At 43.0% G+C, this 27,568-nt stretch overlaps 1 protein-coding gene across 1 annotated transcript in view; it reads left to right on the top strand.

Annotated features, from left to right (window-relative positions):
- The first annotated feature begins 1,717 nt into the window (after positions 1–1,717).
- The window catches only part of SUCO (SUN domain containing ossification factor), a 40,354-nt gene continuing 14,503 nt past the window's right edge, over positions 1,718–27,568 (top strand). The window contains exons 1-14 of the mRNA XM_052666699.1: positions 1,718–1,960; positions 11,818–11,926; positions 14,254–14,355; positions 15,633–15,778; positions 18,788–18,928; positions 19,109–19,256; positions 21,171–21,291; positions 21,508–21,632; positions 22,108–22,175; positions 22,845–22,952; positions 23,465–23,570; positions 25,796–25,816; positions 26,021–26,076; positions 27,066–27,157. Coding sequence (XP_052522659.1) covers positions 1,896–1,960; positions 11,818–11,926; positions 14,254–14,355; positions 15,633–15,778; positions 18,788–18,928; positions 19,109–19,256; positions 21,171–21,291; positions 21,508–21,632; positions 22,108–22,175; positions 22,845–22,952; positions 23,465–23,570; positions 25,796–25,816; positions 26,021–26,076; positions 27,066–27,157 — 1,408 coding nt within the window. The 5' untranslated portion in view covers positions 1,718–1,895. The remainder of the gene's footprint in view (positions 1,961–11,817; positions 11,927–14,253; positions 14,356–15,632; positions 15,779–18,787; positions 18,929–19,108; positions 19,257–21,170; positions 21,292–21,507; positions 21,633–22,107; positions 22,176–22,844; positions 22,953–23,464; positions 23,571–25,795; positions 25,817–26,020; positions 26,077–27,065; positions 27,158–27,568) is intronic.

Genomic DNA, 27,568 nt, shown 5'->3' with positions numbered 1-27,568 from the left:
AGGATGGTTTTGGGCACTCAAGGCACAGTTAAAATAGCTGTGGGTACAATGTGTGCTGTTAATTACTGAAGTTTTGAGGAAATTTACACCACCAAGGCACCTCATTGGGGATCAGCTGGAGGACTGCAGATTGGTTTTACCCAAAGGAAGAACTTGGAGCTTGATACGCATTTCCAAGGGGGCATTATAACAAAGGGCCACCCTCCTCCTGCAAATGCCATTGTCTGAGCTGGCAGCATGTCCTGAAAGTGAGTGCTGCTCTCCTACCATCTTGCCCTTTGCAGGAGGAGGCGGAGTAGTTTTGCTGCAAGTAGCACCAGAGAGGTCATCCACTGTGTTATCTCCTGTCTCTGCAGGAAGGTATGACAGTACAGAAGGGCAGACAGCATGAAACCATGGTCAGAAATGTGGCATGGGACTTGGCAGGCTGGAGAGCTGCACCACAGGGTAGCCCTGGGAGGGAGGTGGCAGGCAGGTAGCCCCCCTGCTATGGGTAGCGTGGCTAAGAAAGTGTTCTTTCTAAAGAAAATACCTCTGTGCCTGCATAGGAACCTCACCACAGAAAGCAGAGCACTGCAATCTCTTCTTTGGCTTAGCAAGCTGGATCTTCTGCTCTCCCCTCTCCCTTGAGTTTCTGGGCAGGTGCTTTGGTCTGTTTGCAGCTGTTGGTACGCAGAGCTTTCAGAAGCACTGAGGATGCCAAACGTTTGTGAAAACCCAACAGTTTCAGGGCAAAAACCACCAAGGGCAGACACAGCGACTCTTGTGAGCTTTCCACCTCACCAGCACCCAGCTCCAGGTGAGCTGTGCTCCTGCACAGCTGGGGAGCAGGCACCTGGGGGCAGGGCAGGGCCGGGCAGCCCTTGGTGCTCAGGGCACTGACACACGTTCATTTCCAGCACAGCGCTGGTGACTCATTCACCTGTGTGCGTGAGGGCTCTTCCCCCTGAATATCACCTCAGAAAGGACAGCACTGGGGAAACCCGCCACCATCACACCGGTGGGTCCGCCCTTACTCTTTATTTAGTGAATAAATCATTTAAAAACTCTTAACATTTCTCTGGCGCTCTCTATGCCCGCACACCCGCGAGCTGCCAGCGCCGAACCCCGACCCCCGCAGCCCCCTCGGGCTCACTGTCGCCCGCAGTAAAATGGCCGCTGGTCCCACTCGCCCACCGCAGGGTGGGCGCCTCCCTCCCGGAACTACAGCTCCCAGCAGCCCCCGCGCCCCGCCCCGCGCGGCCTGCTGGGAATTGCAGTTCTCCCACCGCCCACCTTCGGGCTGTTTTTCTGCCGGGGGGCCTCAGTAAACGCCAATCGACGCTCGCCTCGGCGGGGCGTCTCGCGGAGATGCCTGGTAAAAGAAACAAAAAAGAAAAAGCCGACTCAGAGCAGAACGCCGTTCCTTAACGCGCCCCTCGCTCCAGAGGTAGCCGTGCCTCCCGTTCCTCGCGGACTTGCCGCCAGCCGCCCCTTGTCGCAGGAGTGTCTCGCTCTACAGCGGCCCGGCCTACGCGGACACCTCGGAGAGGTCCTTGGAGGGGCGGGGGAAGAGACGTCTGCTCTCTGATTCGCCGCCGCTCTGGCAGGGAGGAGCCAATCCGCGCCAGCAACGGGCCGCGAGGAGGCGGGGCTTACCCCCAGGCTCGCAGGCGATTGGTGGCGGCGGGGCGCGGAGCGTGACGCGTATCCTTCCAGCTCAGCGCGTGAGGGGCTGAGGTGCAGGGGGAGGGGCCGCCGGGCAGTAACGGCCGCGCTCGCGCCGCAACGGCCGCATCGGAGTCGCGTTAACGGCCGCGCACCTCAGCGGCCGCTTCCCGCGCTTTTCCCGCGCTGCCTCCGGCGGGGAGGATGCGCCGCCTCTCCCCGGCCGCGGCAGGTAGACCGGGGAGACGATGAGGGAGCCGCCCTGCCGGCTCCTGGCCCTGGGCTCCTGCCTCTTCCTCTGCGCCCTGCTCTGGTGAGTCTCGGCCTGGCCTGAGAGCGGTGTCGGGGGGAGAGAAGGAGAAGAAAGGGCTCGGCGGTAAGGGCGGGCCGGCACGGCGCTGCCGGGAGCGAATGGGGCTGCGGGGTTCGGGGGCTGCGCCGTGTATTCCGTGCCCCTCTGCTGTCCGCTTCTTTCCCTTCACACCGAACTTTGGCCGCGTTCTCCGGCGGGTCGCAGCGCCTCGTTCTTCACAGCGGTTTTCTGCGGCTGCTTTGATTCGCGTTGCGTGGAAGTCAAAATCTCCGTTCGCTTTTCGCATTGATTGTGTTTGGAACTGTTCTCCTCAGCATCTCGTGTGCTTTGTTTCTCTGCATAACCTTACGGCAGTACAGTATTAGGATGGGATAGCCGTACAGATTTGCAAGCTTTGTCCTGCTTTGAGCTGTGTGAGGTGGAGCGGCGCTGGCCAGTCCCAGCGGTGTGCCTGCAGCAGGTGTGGGCAGCCCGAATGGCAGCAGCTGCTGGAGTTAAGTCTTCCTGCAGATCGCTTGAATAGTCTGACAAAGGGTATGGGTGAAGCGCTCTTGAAATTTGTGGCTGTCTCAGCTGAGCCTGGCCGTGTGGCTGTGGGGAAGCCCAGACACCTGTCTGTACCCAGCTGGTTGCAAAACTGCTGCTGACACTTGCGTGAGTGGGTTGTCCAGCTCTTGGTTTGTGTCATCGCACTTCTGGTTTCAGGAGACCGCAGCGAGTATGAAAACAACCTGAAAGCTCAGTTTCCTTGTTTGTGTTTAGCAAAGCTTTAAAAGAAATGAAAATCTCCTCCTGGCTGTGCTGATCTGACTGAGTACCTGGTTTGTCTGTCTCCAGGCAGTGCTTGGGCACTGCTGGAGGGTTGCATGTCTTATCACAGAAGATGCCTTCCTGTTTGGATTCTTGTTAGGGTGATATATTTTTGCTTCTTGCTGTTAATAACCTGTTTCAGCACTGAGATATGTTGTTAAAGGCGCTGTTCTCATGTTAACAGTAGATAGACAGAGTGACTCTTCTGTTGCTTTTAATCTATTACAAGAGAGAAAAAAAATCAGGCATCTATTTCATATGGATAGAAGAATATCATGTGTAGCAAGCTCTTTAAATAAGATGCTTGGTCTGTAAAGACTAATTCTCATTCTTCTTCTTACTCTTTCAAAAGTTCACTCTTTCAAGAAGTTGTGACTGATCCTAGCTTGCACTGTGTCTCCCAAAGCTCTTGCTATTGAAGTTCAGATTGTGTTCAGCACACTCATCCTTCCTATTAAGGAGCTGTTCAATTACTTCAGTTGCTGGTGAGGTTGCAACTCAGGTTCTCTGATCTGTTGCACAAATGCTAATTCTTGTGAGATAGTTTAAGATTCTGTTTGCAGAATGACACTGCAGCTTTGTTTCAGTAGCCACGTCAGGAGCATAGTTGGTAAGTGTCAAAGTCTTCAGTCCTTCATTGTTGGCTGAGCTGCCTAACCACGATAAGCACATTTTACTTTTTCCCAAATAGAAGATGGTCACCTTTATGGCTTTACCATGTGAGCCATTACACAACTCTCACAGTAGTCAGTGGAAGGCTTTTGACTGCATTACAGATGTTGGCATGAGTGCAGATGTTGAGTTCTTAAACCTAGTTGTCTTGTAACCTTGAAGGGATGTTAATGGTGGCAGAAGCAGGGCTCTTCTTACAGGTCAAAGTCATGGGCAGCAGGTGATCAAAGTGAAACAAAGCAGGAAAAAAACATGGGACAAACAGAATTACTGTAAGAATGCTCTTGGCCACTTGGACTTTGATTTTCTTCCTGGATACGTGCTTGCTTCCTTTATGAAATTGAACTTGAAATAGTTTCTCCAGTGGAGAAATACCCGTTTGGATAAAGGTGAATATGACAGTGATTTGACAGCTTTCCAGTCAGTTGAAAAATGTGGCTGTGTATTAGGAAACATGTAGAAACAAGAAGGTTGAGTTCAGGACTCGTCAGCTGGTGCCTTTTCGATAAAGGCTGCATGGTGCTCGTTGGGAATGCGGGGTCACTGTTACAGTTCTTAAGGCTTCCTGAAGCAAACCACATGGGGCAAACACAACTTTCTGGGAAGCTGAGCCGGTGAGGCTGTAGCGAGGTTCAGAAGAGTGGAATAGCTGCAGGGTTTTAGAGAAATATTTTCAATGCAAGTAGGGCTTGGAATACGCAGCTCTAAAAATAATACTTCTGTGCAGATTGCAGCTTGAGCTATGTGACAATGATTCCTGTTCTGAATTTGCAGAGTTTTTTTGTTTGGTTAACCTCTTTCTGTAAAAAGGGGCTCAGTATGTAAAACACTTAGAGAAGTGCGATGTTTCATAGCTGGATGATGCAGAGGGAGCTGAATGCATGGAGGAGATACAGAGGCTCCCGGTTGGCGCTATGTGAGACCGGCCGTGACAGCTGTTAGAGCAGGATCCTGGGCACATTGTTCTGACATCAGCTTTTGCCTGCCATCAGCATTTGTCTACCATGTTAGCTATGCATTTAATAAAGAAATCATGCGTGCGTTAATTTGTCTTTCTATGGTTCATTCTGTTCTGGAAAGTGCTTTGACATCCAGATCTGCTGAGCTTTTATGAACCCTTTAAGAATTCTCAGCTTTGCAAATGTGAATGAAAGGAAACTGGGAATAAAGTGCCTGCATGCACCGAGGTTCTTCAGTTGTAGCTGTGTGTGAATGTGCTGCATCAGAGGGCAAGAAGGCTTGTAGCAAAGTGAGAGACCAGCAGCACCGTGTGCTGTTGTGCTGGGAAGCCCTGGAGCGCTCTGGCTCTGGGAGCTGCTGTGCAGTGTGCCTGTGGTCTGAGCAGGTCAGGCAGGGCACGGCATGGCCAGGGCTAGTGCTGATACTTGCCTGCATTTCAGCGTTAATTGGTGTTCCTCCCTGTAGCAGCTTCAACGTGAGGATTTAGGCAAATCTTAATGAAAGAGAGTGGTTTAGGTTTCCTGGTCTTTGGATTGTGTTTATAGCCCTGTACATTCACCAGGGAGTCTTTGTCGAATGCTTCTGCAATGCAAGAGCTGTAAAAGGCTGTGTTGTGCTGGCAACCTGCTGGTGTTTGTTTTGCCTCCTCTGCTCGGTCCGGTCAGCAGTGAGGTTAGTTGGGTTAGAGATCACAGGAGCACAGGCCCTGCTAACGAGGCACTTACTGGCCCCATCGTTGGCTTCTTGCTTAAACCTCTAGCTCATGTCTGTTTATAGGGTGCTGAGTGGCAGAGCTGGAGAATGAGATGGACTGAGGATAGCGTGGGTCTCGTGCTCTAGAGTATGGTGCTCCTCTTGTCACAGAAGTCCTTTTCTCAGTGGTGTGAGGCTGGCAGCAGGCTGCCCTGGTGGTCTGAGTGAGTGCTGCTGGGTAACTCGTGTCGTGGTGCTCACAACTTCGTGTGGGGATTCTCCCCTTGTGTGAACACGTACATCTCCCCCAAAAAGACCAGTGCTGAAGGAAGCACTACATGTATGTTTTTTGTGGCAGGAAGAAGGAAGTAATTTGGACACTGTTCATATAATCTGAACTCCTGCTTCAGACTGCTTATTTCGGAATGAAGGGTGTATTGTTAGATAAAGAGCGTCTTGCTTGGAAATGCTTGTGCTCTGTAGGTGAAACTGGGGCAAAAGCTGCATTGGAACTGTTGGGCTCTTAAGGTCTGGGTTGAATGCCTGGCTCATCCTGTTCAGGTTGGAGGTGATGTGCACAGACGGGCTCTGGTGTCTTAAAACATGTCTCCATTATTTACCCTCATTGATTTTCAAAGAGTTTGGGAAATACTTTCATGCCACATCTTCTGAAAGCTTTGTCCTAGAAACTTCAAATTATTGCTTGTGTAACAAGCAAACTAAGCAGCATGCCATGTGGTGTGTGCCCTGTGAGGTGGCTGTGTGATGTGCCTGGCTTCAGCACTTAGGCACAGCAGAAGAAGACAAGACTTCCTCTAACCCGTTACCATTCTTGCTGTTCTCTGTATTTTCTAGAATGCTTTTTTGCTTTCTGTTCTCTTTGGCTTCCACAACTGAAGGGGAGGATGTACAGCTTCTTCTGCTTCTGTCTGTTAGCACAGACAGGTGCTGGCTCCCCTGTGCCTGGGGAGGGCAGTAGTTCTGAGTACTGAAGCTCTCATCTCTTCCAGCTGAGAACAGTCGCACAGAGCCGTGAGCCCATCACAGAGTTTCTGTCAGTTCTTTGGGCAAATATTGAGCTGGTGGGATGGGCACCCCGATCCCCAGGCTTGTGCAGGGAACTTGCTCAGGGCAGTGAAAATGTTCATTGTAATGACTAAGCTGTTTTAGATTGAAATATCAGTAAGTGGTTCCTACTACTCGAAGTAGGTGTTCAAAGGAAGCTTCTTGGCTTGGATGGATTTTGGGATGGTAATCAAGATACTGTTGAAGTCTATTAAAAATGCATTATGAAATGTCTGGGAGTTGGCTGATAGCTGTACAGTGATGTAGGGCAAATTCCTGTTGTTAGATTTATGCAAGAATTCCGCTCCTTGGCACTGTGTTGCACTTACAATGGATTGAATGTGGGAGCTGGTGCAGAGCAGCTGATGACAATTCTGAGCCTGTCGCTGCAGCGTTGAGTCCGCGTCAACAAGAAGGGAGGAAATCTCCAAAGAGATCTCAGTTAAACTTTACTACAGACTCTAAAAGCCTTAAGGCCTAATGGTGTCTATAGCTATTTTACTGTCCTTCTGTGTCTTCATGGTCACCATTAGATTTTAGGGGTCTTTTCCCAAAAACTCAAGTATGGAAGTGAATAAGTACATGTGGACAGTGCAGGGAAGGTCTCCCAGGCCACGGTCTTGGTGCAGAAGTGTGTTACCAGGGGTCTCTTGGAGCTGCATGCTCTGTTCAGCACCCTTTGGGGTGAGACTCCTGCCTGCTGGCCCACGTGGTGCCCTGCTATAGGGTACCCGGGGACTCTTGCCAGAGGGGGAGGAGCAGCTATCCAAAGAGCAAGGCCCAGCTGCAGCCTGCCTTTGCAGCCTATGCGTGCTCATGCATTGAAGAAATGAGAAAGCAGTACTTTAAACTGCAAAAACTGACATTTCATTTTTTGAAGGTAAGGACTTTGGCATTGTCACAAGTATCTTTGTGTCGGGCTCCTCTTGTAAGTGAAGTAACTCTTGTGTTTTGTGTAGCATTCCAGTTAAGGGACACTTGGGAGAGCACATTGTTTATAAAGAGTGGCAAAGATGCTAAAATCCTGTATTAACTGCAAAAGAACAATATGGTTAGTAAAGGCTTTGCAGAAAAGCTCTGCTTTCAGGTGGTTGTCAGCATATGAACCTGGCACGTGAGAACGTTGCGGAGTTGGTGGATAGTGGTAGAAAAAGAGGTGGTGTCAGTGCCTTTCTGGCAGCATCTGCTCCTCGTCTGTCTTTTGGTGCATCTTCAGCTTTCTTCTGCCTTAAAGAACCATCAGAACTTCTAAAATAATCTTGCTGGTGCATGCTGCTCTTCTGTGAGAATAAATGGCTTCTGATAAATGGAATGTGTCTCCTTTCTTTTTAATGAGCATTAAGGAATACTAGCAGCTCTGCATTGTGCTTATCAATGCTTATTTCCTTTTCACACATGCAGAAGTAGTGCTATACGCAGAGAGGCTGTGCTCAAGCAGCCCATGCCTTGCCAGTGCCTTTCGTCTGGCTGGCTGAAGCAGTGTTGCCATCCTGAAAGCCCAGGCTTTTTTTTCTGACCTTTCCTTCCTTCTGTGAGTCCTTTTAAATGCATTTCTGTCTTGTTGAACTCCTCTGATAGATAGATAGATTGATCCCACTGCGTAATTGGGACAGGGTGAAGGTTCACTCCTCCTTTCCCTGTCTGTTCATTGCCTGAGCAGCAGCCTGCTGCTGGCTGGGGTCTGCCTTTGTGAGAATGGAGTGTGAGATTCAGTCCTTTTTGCTGCTTTGCAGTGAGGCGTGCAGAGACCTGCAGGGTTTATGGAAGGCAAACCAATTCTTCCTTCTGCACCCCTTCACGGCTTATCTCCCTTTTTAACCGATGAATCCAAAGCTCTTATCGAGAAGGTGAGATCTGCAGCCATCAGATGGGCACCTCTCCCCCTTCTCTATCCTGCTCTGATCCAGATCCCTTCCCATATCTCTTGCAGAGGGCTGTTCTGAGCTGCCTCTGTGGATGTGCTGCAGGGACAGCTTTGTTTTAGCTGCTGGGTGCTGCTGCTTCTGCACCTGTTGGCAATGCAACCCTCTGAGAGGTGTGGGAAATGTCAGTAGAGGAATGGTTCCTTTGCATTCAAGAGAGTCCTGGTGATGGGTGTGCTCGTGACAGCTTCTTCTTACCTTTCCTGTGCTTGAAACTACCTCTCAGGTGTCAACTTTAAACTCTGTGAACTGCTTCACTCCCTGCTGTCCAAAAATACGTCTCGTTTGGGGAGGATTTAAGAAAACTCTTCAGTCATTCAGAGGACAGATATGTTTGAACTGAGTTTTGTGCAAATGTCAGCGTTCTTGTATGGAGTCTTTGGGTAGGAAAGCTTAGGCTTTCCTCTGGGAAGATCAGGCAGTAGAAGAACTGCTCTTTCTTTTGGATTTTGCGAATTTGGGTCTGGTTTTGATCAGCTGTAACTCGTGCAGTTCATTTTTCTTAGCAGTTGTTTACCCTCAGCTTGACACTCACTTGTTGGATTAGTCATCAATGACAATATCTGTATATACTGTAATAATAATGTATCAGTAATATACTGTGGTGCAGCTGCTGGGAGCCTGCTGAGCCTGCCTCCATGTGGAGGGCTGGGATAGAGTGCGAACTGGATGGTCCTTCACACAGTACCTGTGCTGCCATCCCAAAGCCACCTGCACCTTTAAATTTCTGTGGGCTCTCTTCCAAAGGGCTGGCAGCCGTCAGCAGGCCTTAGCTAGTTTGTACAGCACTAAGTGCCCCTTGCTGTTACCGCGGGGGTGAGCAGGCCTCTGCTTCAGCAGAGAACCACAGTGTGGGCCTGCCCTGCAAAGAGTCAAGATCTTTTTTTCCCTCTGTGTTTGATCTTACAGCTTTTGCTTTTTGCACGTATCAACCTGAAAAGTTCATGGCATATTAATGGAAATAGCTTTTAAATACATTAATGATAATACTAGAAGTCTCGTGTTTAAATTTCTTTGTTCTTTGTGAGCTTTAATAGCATCTGCTATTTTGAGTCATACTTAGCAAGAATGGAACTCTTGCAAGCTTCTCTATCCCTGCTAGGTCACGATGTGTCGGTGAGGTGTTGGCAGCTCCCTGTGGTGTTTCTGCACTCAGCTGGAGCACCCCTTGTGCCTGAGATGCTGCGGCTGATTGATTGATCGATCGGTGCTGTCTGCTGTTAGGGCTGCTGGCTCACATGTGGGCGTTAGAACATTGCTCCTGTGAGAAAGGGGAGGCCAGGTCCATGCAGGAGCTGCTGTGCTCACTGAAGTGAGGCGAGTTTCTGTTCTCAGTAAATTTGCATTCAGCTTTTCATATTCGTTTTCTAGGGGAGACGTGGCAAGAGTTTTCTTATGGGCTGTATCACTTACCTGTTCATGGCTAAGGAAGGCCATGGAATGATCACTAAAAAGACAGGGAGGAGTGAGGGGAAAACGTAGTGCCAGTGGTTCTGAAAGGTGCTCAGTCTGCCTTCCCACAGAAGGGCTGGTCTGACACGGCCTTGGCTGCTGTGCATTTGCAGAGCTGGATGGCAGCTGTCAGTCTGCCTGCTGTCTGTTGCAGCAGGGCCCGGGCATTCCTGTGCAAGCACGCTTAAGCTGGAAGAATGCTCAGTCCCCTCCCTGGCTTGGAGGGCTCTTGGCAGACTTGCAGCATCGTGTTTGAGGTGGGGATTAGACCAGGAAGGATTTTGGGAAGATGTTGGACGCAGCTTATTATGTCAGACCCGCTTACATCAGCGAGCTGTCAGACTGCATTCTTCTGAATGCTGCTCTCTTGAGGCGTTTGGTTGTGTTTGAAGGCAGTGGGTTGGTTCATGTATGAATGGCACTGAGCGTGTGCCTGCCTTCCATGCTTGGTGCTTCTCGTGCCTGCAAATGCTCAAGTAGCCATCGGTGCAGTTGTGAGAATGTACCTTGTGTTCAAAATGCTGATTCATAGGCAACTGTAACTTTGCTTTGCTACCATAAGTGGCTTAATATTGCTGTGTGCAGTTTCCTAAAGATCCCCACCCCCCAATTAGGAGAAGCAAAATAGGAAATAACATTGCTGTGTATGCGTAACAAAGGGCTGGAGTGAGCTACCACAGGTTTGTTGTAATTGTTTGTCTTTACCTTGTATTTTTATGAAGAAATAGGGAGTTGCTATAGCTGGAATGGGACTTCAGTGGTGCAGAAATTAAAAGCATGAGGAGTCTCCAAAAGTAAGAGAGTTATTTTTCCAAGTGAGGGCTAGGAAATCAGATCAAGACAGGCCACAAAGTGTAACACTGACCTTAATATAAACAAGTAACTACATGATGGGAATTGAACGAAGCCCCAGTTCCTGTTCTGCTGCTCCGCTTGGTGGTGAGAGGCCTGGCTGGGAGCGGTGGCACCTGCATACTGCTTCGTCTGGAAATGAAACAGTGGGCTTCTATCAGCAACAAAAGCCTGCTTTGGTGTTGGCTGCAGCCTGAAGATATAGTGCTGTGTATGGCTGTGTTTATGTAGGAGGAATCTATGCTGCATCTACTTCCCAATAAAGGTGATCTCCAAGCTGTTAAGGCAGGTGGTAATTCAGATTCTAAACAGTAGGCTTATGTGTAATGTAAGCAAACGCTGACCTGTTAATATTGTTTCTGTTACAACTGCCTTAAGGCTGTTTAGCTTTCAAATCTCATGTCAGATTGTTGCTGCACGCAGTGTTCTTATGCTTAAAGATCTGCAGACTTGTGTCTCTTCTTTGTCCTTTGTTTTTGTATTCAGGGTATGCGGTGGTTTGTGTGAGTGTGGGGGGTCTGAAGGAGCACCTGGCCATCATGTCAGTCACTTCACCACTGGTGACCCCTCTGCCTTTTGCTTTCATGCAGCAGGGGACTCTAGCGTTGGGGTACAGCTAAAACCACACACAGTGCTAGATCCCCATAATATTTCTGTGCAATTCCAAGTCTGCGTGAAGACTTTTGGCCTTTGGGCCTCCAGGTGTAGATGAGTGCTGTATGGATGATACTTACAAAGTGGCCGTGTGCTGTATACAGCAAAAGCTGCTGCTCTGATCTGATGTGTGTGGTTGTGTAGTTGTTGGCTGCTTTACTACAGATCCTTTCTCATTTGCTACTTAGAAGTTAAGCTGTTTGAAACTGAAAATACAATAAGGAAATAAAATGACTGTGCAAGTGTAGCTGAAGTCAGTATCTGGTTTTCCATGTCTGTTTTCATTAAATTTTGCATGGACCTTTTTTCTAGTAAGCTTATTGTTGCTTATCATCTTAAATGTAGTTGATGCTGTTGACAGAAGAGAATTTTCTCAGGTATGACTTGTATAGGGAAGACAGAAGCCTTCTTCTTAAATGTTGAATTCAGCTTTTCCTTATTAATCGCTGCTAAATCTTTCTTTACTGTATGGCTGATTCTTTCTATCTTGCAGTAATTTGCATTAGATTCTACTTTGTGGTGTGGCATCACCACAGTATCTGTTTTGCTGACACTTTTGTCTTTTGAAAGTAGTAAATATGGATTGTGCTTGCAACTAATTTCTTCATGTTTAGTCCTCCAGTAGTATTGGTACGTGAGTATTCACAAACTGCACGTAGACATTTTTATTTTTAAGCAACTCTTGGTACAAAGAAGGGAGATGATGTTGAGGGAATACTAAAATATTTATTCATTTGAAATCAGGACTTTGACTTTTTTTTCTGTGTTCTTGAACAGGCTTCCTGTTTGGCACGTCTTTTGTAAAGACAGTCTTTTATCCACAGTGCAATATGCTTCAAGTGATGCTTGTGTCTTGGCAAACGATGGTGAAAATATCCAGGAAAAGGTATGTTAACTGGCTACTTAGTCTGACTTGGTATTTCAAGAAGTAAAATGATGCGTATGCTTCAATTCATAGCCACCTTGGCTGAAATGTTCAGTAGTACTCACTAAATCACAGAATCACCAAGGTTGGGAAAGACCTTCAAGATCATCCAGTCCAACCATCCACCTATAACCAATAGTACAAATGTACATACAGCACAGATAGTGCACACCTCCTCTGAGAGGGGATATCTGCCCCAGTTTTTCTTTTCCTTGTCCCTGTTGGTAGTGCAGCTTGAGGGTTTGTGTGTCGGAAGGAAACAAACAGTGAAGGTAGTAGTGGTGACCCAGCGTTCTTTTATCTGCATCACAGCTGTGAGAAGGGCCTTAGGACAGTGTGTGGCTCTGTAGAGACCATGACAAGAGGAGGTGACTTAAGTCTAGACCAAGCATACTCATTGCATGTGTTTTGTGTTAGAAACCCTGTGTACAAATGACTGCTATCCTAAATAGATTTAACACAAGTCTTTTTCTTTTCCCCCCTGCTCATTTAAGGAAAATTAACAGAGCTAAAGTACATTTTTGAAAATGCTAATAAGTAAGATTCTGTGCCGTTCTTACTTGCATTACTTGGCACTACTGAGAGCAATGGGTTCTACCATGAAACTTGTCATGTGTTCCTACATATTTCAGTTTCATAGTGAGCTTGCAGGCCGCTGAGTCCTACCAAAGTCATGGTAATTCAGTTGCTTTATTTATGTGGATAAATAACGAGTCCTGTGATAAGCACAGATAATGTTGATGTTAACGAGCATCCTGTTTTCTCTCTCAATTGGTAGTAGTGCCAGTTATGGTCTTCATTGCAAGAAAACTATGTGTCACCTTAAAAAAAACAAAGAAACAAAAATGAAAGAAACAAAAAAGAAGAAAAGCACACCAAAATGTCTTGAGCGTTCTGCTTGGCTCAAGGAGAGAGCTGTCTGGTTAGGAAAAGTTGTATTTAATGCTGTCTGTTTCTTAAACATTTCAACATCTAGGGCAGCAGTATTTTCTTTGTGTTGTCAACTCATGCATCCAAAAAGCATTCAGTCCTATTCTTATAGCTGCCTGAATTTGGCAGGCAAGCTGTGGTTTTAAAGCCATAAGAACATGTAATGTGTGGGTTGTTTGTTTGAAGAAAAAAAGGTGTCCTACTCAAGTTCAATGGCTGATGTAATAAACCTGGAAAGATGAAGTGAGCTTTGAGACTGGGAAACTGCTCATGTGTATTTTCCTCTTTTTTTTTTTTTTTTTTTCCAGCATTCTTCCCTTCATTCCATTAACATCACTGCATTATTAAGCAGATTTCTCTGCTTAAAAGCAGAGGAAAGCTCATACGTCATACTGTGCTTATTTTTACTCATTAAGCAAATGTCTCTTGGGTGTATGAGAAGTCTTAGCGTGTGCCTATTGCTTCTAACTGGGCTGCTGGGGACATCTGGCAAAAATGAGAGCGGCCTTGCAGTTCTTGTTCAGTTTTCCTTAGATCAGTTGTCTTCTTGAGGCACTGATGCTGTTGAATCTTGTGCCCGTTTCTGAGTCTGAACACTGAACACTTTCAGTACTTGACAGGGATTTTTGATTGCCTTAATAAAACTAGGGGCATGCACATTCTATCAGATGTATTCATATATTTTAAGGTGTTGCTGCAGAAAGGATGTTCTCAGAAATGGCTTGTACATGTTGTGGTCGTCCTCCTTAAAAATGCTGTTTCAGAGAGACAAGAAAATTCTTTAGTTCTATAATATGAGGTCTCTGAAACTTTTTTTTCCCCCTCAACTGCACATTTCTTTTTGCTCGCTGAATTCCTTATACTTCTTTTTACAGCTGAAGATTTATAGTCCAAAGTTGTTTTGAAAGGTTACAACAGTCTTAATCTAGCTTTTCTGATAGGAATACTTTAAGGCAAATGTGCCAGGTGTTACTTTGCTGTACTTTTTAATGGTTATCTGTTGCAAGTCCTTGTAGGATTGCGTTCCCCTGTTTTGGGCAGCACTAGGAGGGGGAGAATTTGTCTACACTGTAAACTGTAGCAGAACAACTGATCTGCCTTAGCACACAAACTGTATGGTCTTCAATTCACCTCTGTTAGTTGAACTGAATTGTTTTACTGTGCTGTAGCTCTTGTACTGATGAGCATTTAAACATATGTGGGCAGTGGCTCTGCAGATTCACGTAGTTTAAGTTCTTGATCATGTTTTTGGTAGTTAGATAATATTATTCAGTTGCTACCAAGGCTAGCTTTTCTTACTATAATAAAAGGCTTTTGTTACTGCATATTTACTGTTGTTTCCCCTGTTAATATGCTAGGGGAAGGAGGCTGGTCCTGGGCTGGAGCCGGAGCATGCAGGTTCAAGTACACAGACCTACTCCACGGAAGAGCTACTTGGTGACTTTATAAAATCTGAACAGGCAAGTCAATTATTTCATTCATTATTTCCATACAGTCTTCAAATGCTTCTTGCATTTCTTTCTTTCTTTTGGGTTGTCTAAGATCCTTGGAAAACATCTCTCCTTTCACTTGTGAGGTTACAGCCAGCTTATGTTTCTGTTGCAGGTTGAAACCTGTGAACCAACAAATGTTGCATTTCCCATGTTCATAAATAACTGTAATTTAACATTGTGTGTCCTGACTAAATCTTTCCAAGGTAAATTAAAATCTGGTGTAATAGGTGTGAATGTCTCCAAAATACATATTTAAAAAAATAATAAAAAAAAAATCCTTCTCAGAGAAGTCTTTTATGTAGGTCAGACTTGGTGATTGTAGCAGTTGTGCTTAGCTTTGATCTCCTGTGGCTTCTATCAGTTTTATTTCCTTTGTTTAAAACAGAAACACTTTCCAAGGGGTTCCTTCAACTGTATGTACAGTTGATCATAGTAAGTCAGTACTCAGGTGTTCATATTACAAAGCCTGTTGATACCACCTTTTATTGGCTGTATCCTTCTGTCCTGTAGGTTACAAGATAACATGAGTAGAACATACTCCTGAATGTACATTGCATGCTTTAAATGTGTAATGGAGTTGTTTAAACCTTCTCTAGAAGGCTCTTCGTGTGTAGTTGGCCGACTCAGAGCTCCCCTGGTATTGACAGGAGGCTCTTATTTGAAGAGGCTGTGTACTCTTCTAGATCCAGAAGTGCATATTTCCGTAGTCTAACTAATGCAAGTGCTTATAAAAACTGAAGAACAGTGTAAGTGCAACTCAAGATTACTAGGCTCTCAGAAGTAACGAACGATTCCCTTTGCATCTGTTACAACACAGAATAGACTTCTAAATGCATTCCTGACCTCCCTTATTTAAATGGAAAGCCTTCCCGCAATTCAGCTGAGGATGAAAGCAGTTTACATAGATTATACCGTGTTGGAGCATGCAAATAGAACTGCTTGCTCCAGTTGCTGAAATTTCAGGCTTTTTCCTTGTTGCACATGCTTTTCCAATTAATATTTTTATGCTTTTGTTCTTGTGGACTATGAGAGAATGCTTTAACTGCCCTGATGTAGCACAGAATGCCAGCTAGGTTTGTGAAAAAAGAACTTGTTTCTGAACTGTCTTGCTGTCTGGTTTTCAGGTTCATTGTTGACAGAAATGTTAACTACTGAACTGTTAATTTTCCTGCTATATGTTCTTGTATGAATACATTCTCTATTCAAGTTTAGAAAAACTCAGTTCATCTGCACTGCTTTCACAGTCTGCTGAAGTGAGTGAAACGAGCCAGCCTGAAGCTCAGACTCCACCTTCAGAAGATGTAAATGAAGCTTCATCTAGCACAGTTGCAAGCACTGAAAATAATTCCAGTTCACCTACCTCAGAGATATCTACAGTCTCGCAGCCTGAGTAAGCTTTTCTGTTTTATTGGTTTAATCTTGGACAGAGTGCTACTTGATCTGAGGTTGCTTAAAGGGATTGCTGTTTAGATTTAGTAGGAATGAGGAACTGTTCTTGTCTAGACTGTTGCATGCTGGTTTTTTTGCAGTGCCTTTGTTTATGATGTCATGCTAATAGAATATGCCATCACTTATTTGGTCTCTGGAACACAGTGTGCCTATTTGCTTAAGAGTAACATAGTTGCCATTATCAGTTCTAAGCTGCTGCTTTCAGAGAGGAAAGCATCTCCAGCTACAGTCTGTACTATAGGTCTTCATCATCGGGATTCTCAAGTGTCCCAGCTGCTTGAGTGGTGGCCTCTGCGTTCAGTTAAGGAGTAGCTTTGGAGGATTTTGCTCTGTAAGACTTGCAATAGAACAGTCTTAAATAAGTTCAGGTATTAAAAGACCTACAATAAGATAACAAATTTTAGTTTAAAGACAGCCAAGGTTGTTTGTACTGGTACTTAGTAGTGCAGTGCAGAGCTGCCTTTGCTGCAGACAGGCAGCTCCTTTAGGGCTCCTTGAGGACTTCATTTCCCTACTTTTGTTTCTGTCCTTGCATGCTGTGCAGTGTATTGTGAATGGTAGTTTAGAAACCACATGTACTTACTTCCAGGTGCTTTCACAAAATTCTCCTGGTCTTTTTAAACATGTGCTAAAGGGAATGTGTTCCTCTGTTTAAAGATATAGTATTTTAATAGATAAAAATTATCTCACTGAAAATGAAGTAGATTTTTCTTGTTCTCTTTTTTGTGATAAGGTTTTGTTGGTTTTCTAAACTCAGTCTTTTTACTATAGGAGTGCCTGACAGTCTTGTCTGCTGGCTGTTCTTAGTCAGTTGCTGGTGTTAATGCTGACTCGTGGTCCTTTGTAGAAGTTCTTCTTTGCAAGTCTTGGAAAATCAAGCTCCCAAAACTTACAGTTTCCATAAACCTAAGCTGGAATGTAATTCCTGTGTTTCTTTTTATAGCTTTTGTTGTCTTCTATACTGACTTCTGGTGTAACTAGATGCAGGCCATGTGCTTGTCAGGTCTTAGAAAGAGATTCAGGATCTGTGTTTAAAAAAAACACAAACATTAGCTTGGTGTCTCGTAATTGTTGAAAGTAGACTTGTGGAGTACTGGGGTGGTAAACTATGAAGACTCAAATTAGCAAGCAAATGGGTATTGAAACTTGTTTTGAAGCTCCTGGTTTATGAGTTCATGGTGTGGGAAGTAGCGCTCTGGTTCTAGGACCAGTAACAGGAAGAGGGGGCAAGATGAATTTAGGGTATATTTATAGGTGAGTTGGTTTTTTTTTGTTGCTTTCAGATTTCAATTTGGCTTTAAATAGCGATAGGGAGTCTCTTTCCATGCAGCCTAACTTCAGTATCAAAAGAGGGTGTAATCTGACTTGTTTGTTACACAGGATTTTTAAAAAGGTTCAGTTTCATCTGTTGCCATTAGACATCAGTTGTCTTGTTTTAGATGCTGGTTACTATCAAGTGTTACAAAACATGGCTTCCTTAGGTGTTAACTTGTCTGATACTGCAGCAGGACTTTTAGCTGCAGAATAATTCAGCTGATTTTACTCCAAACTACTTCATGATAAATCCTTTTTTAGGACAGCATGGCGACTGTAGCTTATCTATGCATACCTAATTTGGGGGAAGCTTATTGAAAAATAATCTGAACTCCTCTTGTGGCTGTAAGGGACAGCAGCTGCAGTGCATAGTGAGCTTGGTAATGCACTTCAGAAGTGATGGTGGGGATGCTAACAACTGAAAGCGCCTGAAGCTGAGGGGATGCTGCAGCTGTTAGCTCATGTTATTTGCCTTCCACCAAAATTACTTAAGGCTGGTCAAGTACACCCTAATATATATATATATGTGTATATATATGTGTATATATATATATATATATATATACACACACACACACACACATATGAAAGTTAATCCTTGTTTTGTATTTTATTCAGTTGGTATTGTTGTTCATCCACACAGATCAAGAATATGTGGAGCCTTTTACTGTTGAGAGCAGTGGTATCTTGGATGTCTGCAAAACCAAAAAGATTGCCTTTCAAATTGCTGACGTGTTGTGTTTTTGCAATTCTGTGTTTTGGTTGAAATGTAGGAGGCAGAATAAAGGCTTTTGGTTAGATCTGGTTTATAACCTCCTAGATCAGCATCAAACTCATTCCTGCGCTGGAGAAAGAAGTAAAGTCACAGAAATTATCAACTGAAAGTTACCATTTGTCCATCTTCCTCTTCATCCCTCACCCCATCCTTCCTAAGAAGCATGTAGGAAGGCTTTCATTGCATTTTTGCCTTAACACCTGTCTGATACAGTGTGTTTATTCTTAGTGGGAAATGAGAATTGGAGTAATGTGCAGATTAGTGAGTTCAGACTGTTCATACAATTAACAGGATTACCTCATTTTTATTGCACTGGTGAGAAAGAAGAAAGCTAATAGGAAAAAAAACAACCTTGCTGGTTGTGCTGCATGCTGTTGTGCCACACCATTCTTTGCATAGATTTAGCCAAGCTCATAGCTGGCTACTGATGTAGTAATGTTATTAGTGGTGGGACTCAGTTTCATATTAAGATTCTCTTTCTTGAAAGAAGAAGGTTGCTAGCAGCCAGGGAGGCATGAAGCTCTTAGTTGGTAGCAATGATGGGGAAGTTATCCATTGCAGTGTTCATAATATGTTAAATGAGAAATCTGGAGAAGGAGAAGCTAGCTTCTAGTTCTTCTGCTGGGACCGATGGGCGAAGGAATTCCATTCTTGCTCAGCTGAGAATGCTGTCCCACAAATATGCTCCATTCCCCTTCTATTTTCTTAATTATTTCTCAAGCTGTTGGGTTTTTTTTGTTTGTTTGTTTTTTTTTCTTTTTTTTCTTTTAACTTTGGAATATCTTTAGTTTATGTAGTTCATTAGCAGGATTACTTGTTTTATCCAGAAGGGTAAAAAGCATGTTATTTTTTTCCCTTCAGTGCAATAGAAAATACCCGTGCTGATATCCCTGTAGTCAGCTCTATTGAAGCTGAGCAGTCAGAACCTGACTGTGATATTGGTGGGACACTTGAGGCTGACCCTCAGAGTGAGCCTTCCTCTTTTGTCAGTCCACAAGAGAGGTGAGTATTGAAGTAGGTTGTGAGTCTGAATAATTTAATGGTAACTATTTCTTCTGTCCTGGCCTTGCAACGAAGATTTGCATGTGCTTGCTTACCTCCATTTGCGTGTGTGTGTGTTTAATATTGGATATGAGTGAAAGGGTGATCGTTTTGTGTGTTCTAATGCTCTCAAAATTTCAGCCTTGCAGGCCAACATATAGAGAACGTATCATCTTCACATGGCAAGGGAAAGAAGACAAAATCTGAGTTTGAGTCAAAAGTTGAAGCAGCTGAGAAGGGGGCAGATCAAAAATCTGCTCTGAATGCCTCTGAGAACTTAAAAAGGGAGGTAAGCAGTACTGATATCATCCACTCAGCACACACACAGGAGCATAATGACCTCTGTTTGGTTATCATTGTTAAAGATAAGTGAGCTCTTGTGATTTCCACCGTATAAATTCACAGCTCTTATGTTGTGAGCACTGTCTGCACATCTAGTGGAAGAGCAGAGCAGCATGGTTGGTGGTTTGTCACAGCTTTATTTTTTCTGAGCTGAGTCTTTTCATATACAAGATTGAGGAATTGAAATCAAATAAAGCTGTCCAGAGCAGAATCCAGAAGAACTGTCCTTCCTGTAATGGATAGCTAAGTTGGGACTTCCTGCAGGATGCTGACTTTCTGTACACATTTTAGAGGAGAACAAAGAATAGGAGGAGGAATTGTGGTGCAGACCAGGTAAGCCTGTAGAAGTCAGTGCTGGCTTTTGATTGAGGACTGAGTCAGGAAGTTCCTGAGTAGCAAGCAGATGGCAGGGGACAAAGATGGCACTTAGAGGACAAATAAAACATTTGATGTGCTTTTATTATTTCCTGAGTATCTTATTTGGCACCTGATAGAATTGGGATACTTGGCTAGACAGGACTGTGTGTGACCTGTGTGACTGCTTTTTTGTTCTTACTGCAAGGCACTTTCTAAAGCTTACTGGTTTCATATAGGTAAAGAATGTCCATTGCCACAATAATGCTGTATTTTCCTATTTTAGGATCACATTTAGATTGTCACTGCTGTCTTGAATATTCTTTTTTAATGTGTAGTCTTTCTGAGAATTTTTTCCCGAAGGTATTGAGCAGGGCACATTGTGCCTTTATTATTAATGATGTGCAGACAGCAAGAGTCTTCTAGAAAGCTTACTGCCAGAAAATTAGTGTAAACTTCTAAAATAAGTTCATTAGCCTTATGTTTTAAGGCTGTGATGTAAATAATTGTCACTTTGGCTTGATGGCACAGCTATGCACAAGCATTATTTATTCAGTTGATTGGGTTTTTTGACTGACTACTAATTTCCATATAGTGCAAGGAACACCATGTATTTCTGAAATGAAGAAGACAGGGTTTTGGTTCTCTCACTGTAAATTACGTGCACACGTATCTGGATATGCCAGCTCTAAAGTTCTGTTGCACTGTGAGTCATGTGAAGAACTCTGTCCTGTTACTCTTTATCTAAGTAGGCGTTTCTTTTTTCTTTTTTGAGGGCTTTCAGCTGTAGAACTTTGTGATGCAGTTCTTGCCTTAAGTGCAGAGAAAATGTCAACCTTCAGAGCTGTCCTTCTGAAAACTGTTCTTCTGTAGCCAATATTTCACAGAGCTCAGTGCTTGAAATGTCTAGCAAAAAGCCTCAGCACATATGATGATGTGCTAGGAGCGTTCTGCATGAAGGAGAGGTTGAGGCTTCAAATGATAGGTGTAGCCTGTGATTCACTTAGAAGGGTCACTTACACAAAAAACACGTTGTTTTGGACTCAGTATTAAATAACAGTTGTCAACTAACACCTAATTCTTCTGTTAATTTTTTGTGGTATTCAGAAACTCCAGAGAACCTCTGGAATTCTGTCATGATCAGCATTTCTGTTTGAAGTTTTCTATTACAGGGGAACATTTTTTCCTTAGGGAGAAAAGCAAAAATCTTGAAGACATAGCAGATGTTTTATTAGGCAGAATGCTTATGTTGTACTCGAAACATATTAGTTCAGCCACAAAAATCATCACTGTCTCAATCCAAGTCTATAATTCTGGGAGGAAACCATTGCATGTTTATTTGGCTCGTGAGCATACCTTGGCACTGAGTTTTCAACATGAGTTCAGATGATGGATTTGCTTTTGACTTGATGTATATTATAAAGTTTGCTTTTGTTTCAGTGTTTGTATTGGAAAAGTATTTACGATCTGTGGCATGTTCTTTGTTTGTTTTTTTTCCCCCTTTCAGAAAGACTATAAGAAAACAGGAGAAATTGACCCTACATCTGTCATAACTCCGAAGGACCCTGGAGACATTCCGACATTTGATGAGTGGAAGAAGAAAGTCATGGAGGTAGAGAAAGAAAAGAGTAAGTTCAGGGTTTGTTTTCTTTAAATACAGACCACTTTAATATTAAATTTGAGTAGTGAAACTGTCTGATTTCAGAATGCACCCCAGAAGTTTTCTTTCCTACTAAAATGATGAGTGGTAGCATTCATTATGTGGAAGCCTTAAGCAGCAGTTTCCTGAAAGGGAAAGCAGTTATTGTGTGAGCATGATAGTACTGACATCTTCTTGTTCCTAGGTCAGTCAATGCACCCTTCTGCTGCTGGTGGACAGCATTCCACAAAAAAGGTCCAGAAAAATAGAAATAACTATGCCTCTGTGGAGTGTGGTGCCAAAATTCTGGCAGCCAACCCAGAGGCAAAGGTAAGCATCACCAGTTATTATTGTGCATCTCTTCAGTTTGCTTACTCTCATGCAAGTAGTAATGCAAAATACAGTTATATAAAAGTGAACACTGGTTTCTGAAGTAATCTTTTATTTTTTGAGTTTATGGTCTATTCTTATAAACCCAAAGATCACCATAAAATACGGTCTGCATGTCTTAAAGAACAGGGATTACTGTAGAGAAGAGTTTCTTTGGAAATATTTGGAAGAGGGAGCAGAGTCTGCTCAGTATAGAAACTGAATGAGACTGTGTTAGCTCACCATAGTAAAGAAGCTGTGATTGCACAAAACCAGCATGGTGTTCTGTCTCCTGTATATTAGCATGCTTTGAATGTTATGAAGCCCAGTATTAATCTATAGAAGTAATATTAAATTCATTGCTGGGAAGAGGAGGAAAAGTCCTTGGTGTTGTCATCGTCTACTTGAAATACTTACTGTCCTCTTCTTTATACAGAGCACTTCAGCTATTTTGATGGAAAACATGGACCTTTACATGTTAAATCCATGCAGCACAAAAATCTGGTAGGTTGCTGAAGTTTGCTTGTATGCAAAGAATAATTCTAGTTTCTTATCATGTTGGGAGTGTGTGCACTGTGGAACTGACTGGATCTTGGTGTGTTTCTGCCTTTGAAGAACATGTAAGGAGATCTAATTGATTTAGCAGAGGACACTTAGTTGTGTCCCCCACAGAATTGTCTCTGCTATTGAGTAGTATGACTAAGGAGATAACTTTATTCACTTCAGCATGTGTAGCTTTGACATAATTAACGTCTTTCAAAAGAAGAGCTGTGTTCAAGTAAAGCTCTTGGTTTTTTTCCCCAGCTTTCCAATATTTGTAGGACTTTGTTAAAATTTACCATATATAAACAACTAGTCTGTCAGGTGTGACTTACTTAATGGTTTCTATCCATAGTTTTCAGTTCTGTGATTTATTGGCTTTGAACACAAAGTGGATGAAGCTCTTCTAGCTGCAGGTGCTATCTGGAGTTACTAAGTTAGACACACATGTAAATTTCACTGGAGTGTCACTAGTGATTGTTGAAGGGAGCAAGAATTGACACCTCCTTATTCTGCAGCGTTTCTGTGGTGTTGCTTGATAGCCAAGGAAGGATCCAGCAACAAAGTAAAGGGCTGAGGAGTACAATTGGACAGGTGAAGTGCTTTTATTAATGTTTCCTTTTTGTCTTCAAGGTTTGTTATTGAGCTTTGTGAACCAGTCCAAGTGAAGCAGCTTGACATTGCAAATCATGAGTTATTCTCTTCCACTCCTAAAGACTTTCTGGTGTCCATTAGCGACAGGTATGTTAACAGAACTAGCTCTGCTTAATGAAGAATTAAATAATTGCTAAACAGATGGCTTCAATGTATGGCTTCAACAGCATGTCTTCAATTTTGCAAATAGAAATGCGTTGTGAAATGACTTGATTTTTATTTTGTATATGATCATTTAATAGCTTCCCCCACCTTCCACCCCCCCAGGCTCGCTGTGTTTTGTTCTTTTTCCTTTTCTGTCTCGTTTCAGTCTCCCTCAAAATTTTACTGGCTGAATTTCAATAGGGTTTCCTCTTTTAAGGGTTTAAACACAGAATGAAGTATGTGAAGAGGTACTTCTGACTTTTCTGTGGTGACCAGAACCTTATCTTGCAATGCTTCTCTGCATTAAAAAGCACAACACAGCTCCCATCAAACTTCAGAAGTACTTTATTTCTTGTGCAAAAAAAAAAAAAAAAAAGTTTTGGAAAGCTTAAGGCTGTAAACAGTGTGTCCTGGAGTTTTGCATGTCTTTATCTGACTGTATTGGTTTTTTCCAGGTATCCAACAAACAAGTGGATTAAACTGGGTACTTTCCATGCTAGAGATGAGAGGAATGTCCAGAGCTTTCCTCTGGATGAGCAGATGTATGCCAAATATGTTAAGGTAACTGAATGCTGCCAAAGCATTTATGCTTCTCGGGAAATGACGTGTTGATCTTACCTTTTGTACCAGCATCCAGAGACGTGTGTTATCAAAGCACATTTCACCCTTATCTGCACTAGTTTTGTTAGTGTCCCTAAGGGCCACATGTTAAACCCTTATGGCACAGTCACAAGTGTGTTGTCTTCCTCAAATAGTAACTGAGTGTGTGTTGGAAAGTACCTGTTACCTTGTGTCTGAGAGCTTGTAATTGCTATATGAAGTAAGAAAAGTCCAGGCAATGATCTGTTTCACTTGACCTAACAGCATATTCTGAATATATGATTAAAATTATCAATCCATTTTGTCTTTTGGCTGTACTTGCATGTGTGCATATGTGTGTATGCTCCCTGAAGCACAGATTAGAACGTGTGTATTTCCTGGTACTTTTGTGCTGTGTTATGCTATGCAGTTTTAAGGAATCTGAAAGAATAAACATTTAAATTCTGCTTCTCATCAGTAGGCACGCAGAGCAGCTTTGCAGTCAGGCAGTTGTAACTACTGCTCATGTGAATTGTTTAGGCTTGCTGCTACTCAAGCTAAATAAATCATAAATCCAGATTTTCTTGACATTACTGTAACAGAAGTTGGTTTGTTTTTATCTGACCTTGTATGTGAACACAGAGGTAACATTTCATTCCAAATACTGCTTCACTTAGAACATCTTCACTGTGTAAAGCCCATAATGATACAGTTTCATGATGCATTCAGGTACTTGCTAAAGTAAGCATTGGTACAGCACACAACTGAGTCTCAAAGGTGAGATTGTAGTCTGATAAAGTAATAGAATCTGTTCCCTTCCTGTGTTAGTGGGGCAGTTAGCAGAACTGAAGCAGAAAGCAGCTGCTGCCCCATGGTAGCTGCTGAAGTTGGGTTTGTCCTGTTGGTAAATGCAGTACGGAAATCTTTCCGTGATCTCTGCCCGATCAAATAGCTTGCAGCAAGCTGTTTTTATTCAGAGGATTCAGCCAGAATAAAGTGCCATGAGTAATGTGGTACTTGGGTAGGGTTAAAAGCTTTAGTGAAAATACTGGGATGTGACGAGGCTGTAATTCAAACAGAATACAGGCTGAGGGCCCTTTCTACTGAGGGCCTAAAATCCACCCTGTAATGTAATGTAAAATGGTGCTTGGAGGAAATAAAAATTGAATTGTGCTACTGACTTAAGATTTGTGCTCTCTTCAAGAGGTAGCTGGGAATTATAGTTATCTGTTGGACTTCTATATGTAGAAAATCTGCATGAGTCAGACAAAAGTTTCATGTATTTTTAATTCTGCTTTCTGGCTGAATTAATGCCTTAAGGTAGCTAGAACCTTCCTTGTCCCTGAAGTTCCAGAGTTAGCAGTAGATGCTTCAGCACTTAATCCTCTGGAGGGCACAGTGTTTTGCCTTGATTCACATAGCCTGGCAACGCTTAGAAAGGATTGTTATTGTGATGTTTGTATTTCATAGCATGAAATAGAAGTGAGTTTTAAGTGTGCTTGATCTACAGCAGAAGAAGAGTCCAGAAATTATCAGAATGTTTGATTCTGATTTTATTTTTTGAATTGGCTTAATGCAAGTATGAATTTTTTTTGTAGGAGTGCTTTCATGGAACTGTTATCTTGATCTCGCATGTAAATTAGTGCAGCTCTTATTGGGAGCATCTGCATAGTGTCTTAATAAATGCATTGTACATTTCTAAATTGAATTGAGACTAAATACCAGTGTGTATCCACATTCTCCCTAGGGATAAATTGGATGAAGCTTTGAAATAAGGTGCTCTGTGCATCATCTTCCACTACCTTCCATAAATTGTTGAATTTGAAGCAGTAGCAGAGTGTAGAATGCATGCTATGATGGATTTTTTTTATGAGTCACTTTCTGTAATCTGTGCTCTGTAAGAGAAAAAGCTACATAGTGAACTTAACTCACTTCACTGCTCTGTCTGGCATCAGAAAAATGGAATAACTTGACAGATTTCATTAATAAAACGTTTGTGTTGCATGTTACCTCCTATCTGCAAGGTGTGAAGACTAAATCTTGCTACTTAGGGCAGATAAAGTAGTATTGCAGCTTCATCCTTCATTACTTGTCTTAGGCATTATCGAACTGAATTAAAAACAGTAAAGCTCTGTAGTTGCCTATGGCATGTGTTCAGCCTTTGTACTGACATCCTTTTTTTTTTCTTTTCCTTTCTCTTGCTTCAGATGTTCATCAAGTACATAAAGGTTAGCAACCTCTTCTTTTGGAATGCTGAATGCATAGGGCTTGGGGTGTTCTCTGCTGCGGCTCAGCACGTTAATGCATGGCAAGAATAAAGCTTTTGGCCTTTTCTGTTGTGGGCAATCTACAAATCCCCTGTAAACAAAGCTACCCTAAATGGACTCCGTGGGGTCTTTGGTCTTTTATTTGAAGTTCCTTTCATTCTTTAGGTGGAGCTGATATCACACTTTGGATCAGAACATTTTTGTCCCTTAAGTCTTATAAGGTAATGTCTTCAGTGTTTCGCTTTCGCTTTCTACCTCTTTGCAGTGAGAATTAGTGCACTCTAGTAAAGCTGAGAAACAAATTCTGGTTTTCAGTGCACTTTAATTTGCAGTATTTCTGGCTAGCTAAAGTAATTGCCTAAGTTGGCCTGCTACATAGTGTGCTGCTTCACGTGTGTTTGAAAAAGCCTTGAATCTTTTCATTCAGTTTCCCCTCTCCATGAGGAATATTTGCAGGGAGGGTGGGGAGCAGGAGCACAAGCAGCCTCAGAGCAGGGTGAGAATGTTTCCATGCTGACTAAGCAAAGCAGAGCACAAGTGGCACATTAAAAAGGGCAGGTGTGGTGAGTGCTGCTGAGAAGCTGCTGCGTTGCATGGCACCCCAGTTGTGTACTGCTGACTGTAGTCAGTCATACCTGAAGCACCTAAATCAGAACAACTCTATCTGTAGCTCACAGAATAATCACATCTGTGCTGTTCCTGAAAGCTGCTTTTAGTTCTTCTGTTAAAGTTGTGCCTGGATTTGAACCTGAGAAACTGGCGTCCTAAACAAAATATTTTTATCAAGTAATGGTGCTTTAAACTGTGTTTATTTAAGTTGATTTCAGCAGAGTAGGTAAAGAATATAGCACAAAAAATCAAGTAGTTAGGAGGGTGTTCTTAAAGTTTGTTGAAGGTAAAGCTGGAGACATGTTCTTGTCTTGAGGTCCCCATAAGCTCTTACCTCTAGATAGAAGTTCAAGTTAATTCCAAATCTCCTTGGAATTACTGGAGTTAGAAATTTTTTGTTTTTGTGTAGCATTGAAACGTGCAACAAACTGGATAGAAGTCTGATAAATATATTTGTTTCTAAATGAAGGCAGCTATTGCTTATCTGATGTGTTTGTCACACATCATGTGACGTTAATGTTGTTTATGTAATTGTCTGTCCACCGTGTCAAGTAATGGCTAATAGACTAATGCTTGTTTTTATTTCTAAAACTGTTCATAGGGTATTTGGTACTAGCATGGTTGAGGAGTATGAAGAAATAGCTGATTCTCAGTATCAGTCTGAACGACAGGAACTCTTTGATGAAGATTATGGTAGGCAAATAACTTTTTGTTTCTTTCTTTTTTTTAAGCCATTCAAGCATGCCTTCTGCAAGTCTGACTTAAAAGGATTTGACAGTTAAATCTGCTTTCAGTCTTGTTTGACATCATTTAAGTATTTCTGGGTTTACCCAAGCATCGTTTTCAACTGTTGTTTAAGTTTTAAACTGTTGTAACTATTTTGGAGGATTGCTTTCAAACACTGATAATAAGCCTCTCTTTTGGCAGGCTAGGCAACAATATCTTCATATACTATCAGCTGCAAAAGATAACTGTGATCATCAAAGTAGCTCACACAAAGAACTTGATTCATAGTGACCATAGCCTTTTTCCTGGGGTAGTTGGCTCCATTGGTGCCCGTAACAATTGAGGAGGGTTTAGATTGGCTGGCAGGCTTTAAAAGAT

Source organism: Tympanuchus pallidicinctus, unplaced genomic scaffold, assembly GCF_026119805.1.
Source record: "Tympanuchus pallidicinctus isolate F22 unplaced genomic scaffold, pur_lepc_1.0 scaffold7, whole genome shotgun sequence".
Classification (NCBI taxonomy): Eukaryota; Metazoa; Chordata; class Aves; order Galliformes; family Phasianidae; genus Tympanuchus; species Tympanuchus pallidicinctus.
This window is presented reverse-complemented; position numbering and strand designations above follow the sequence as displayed.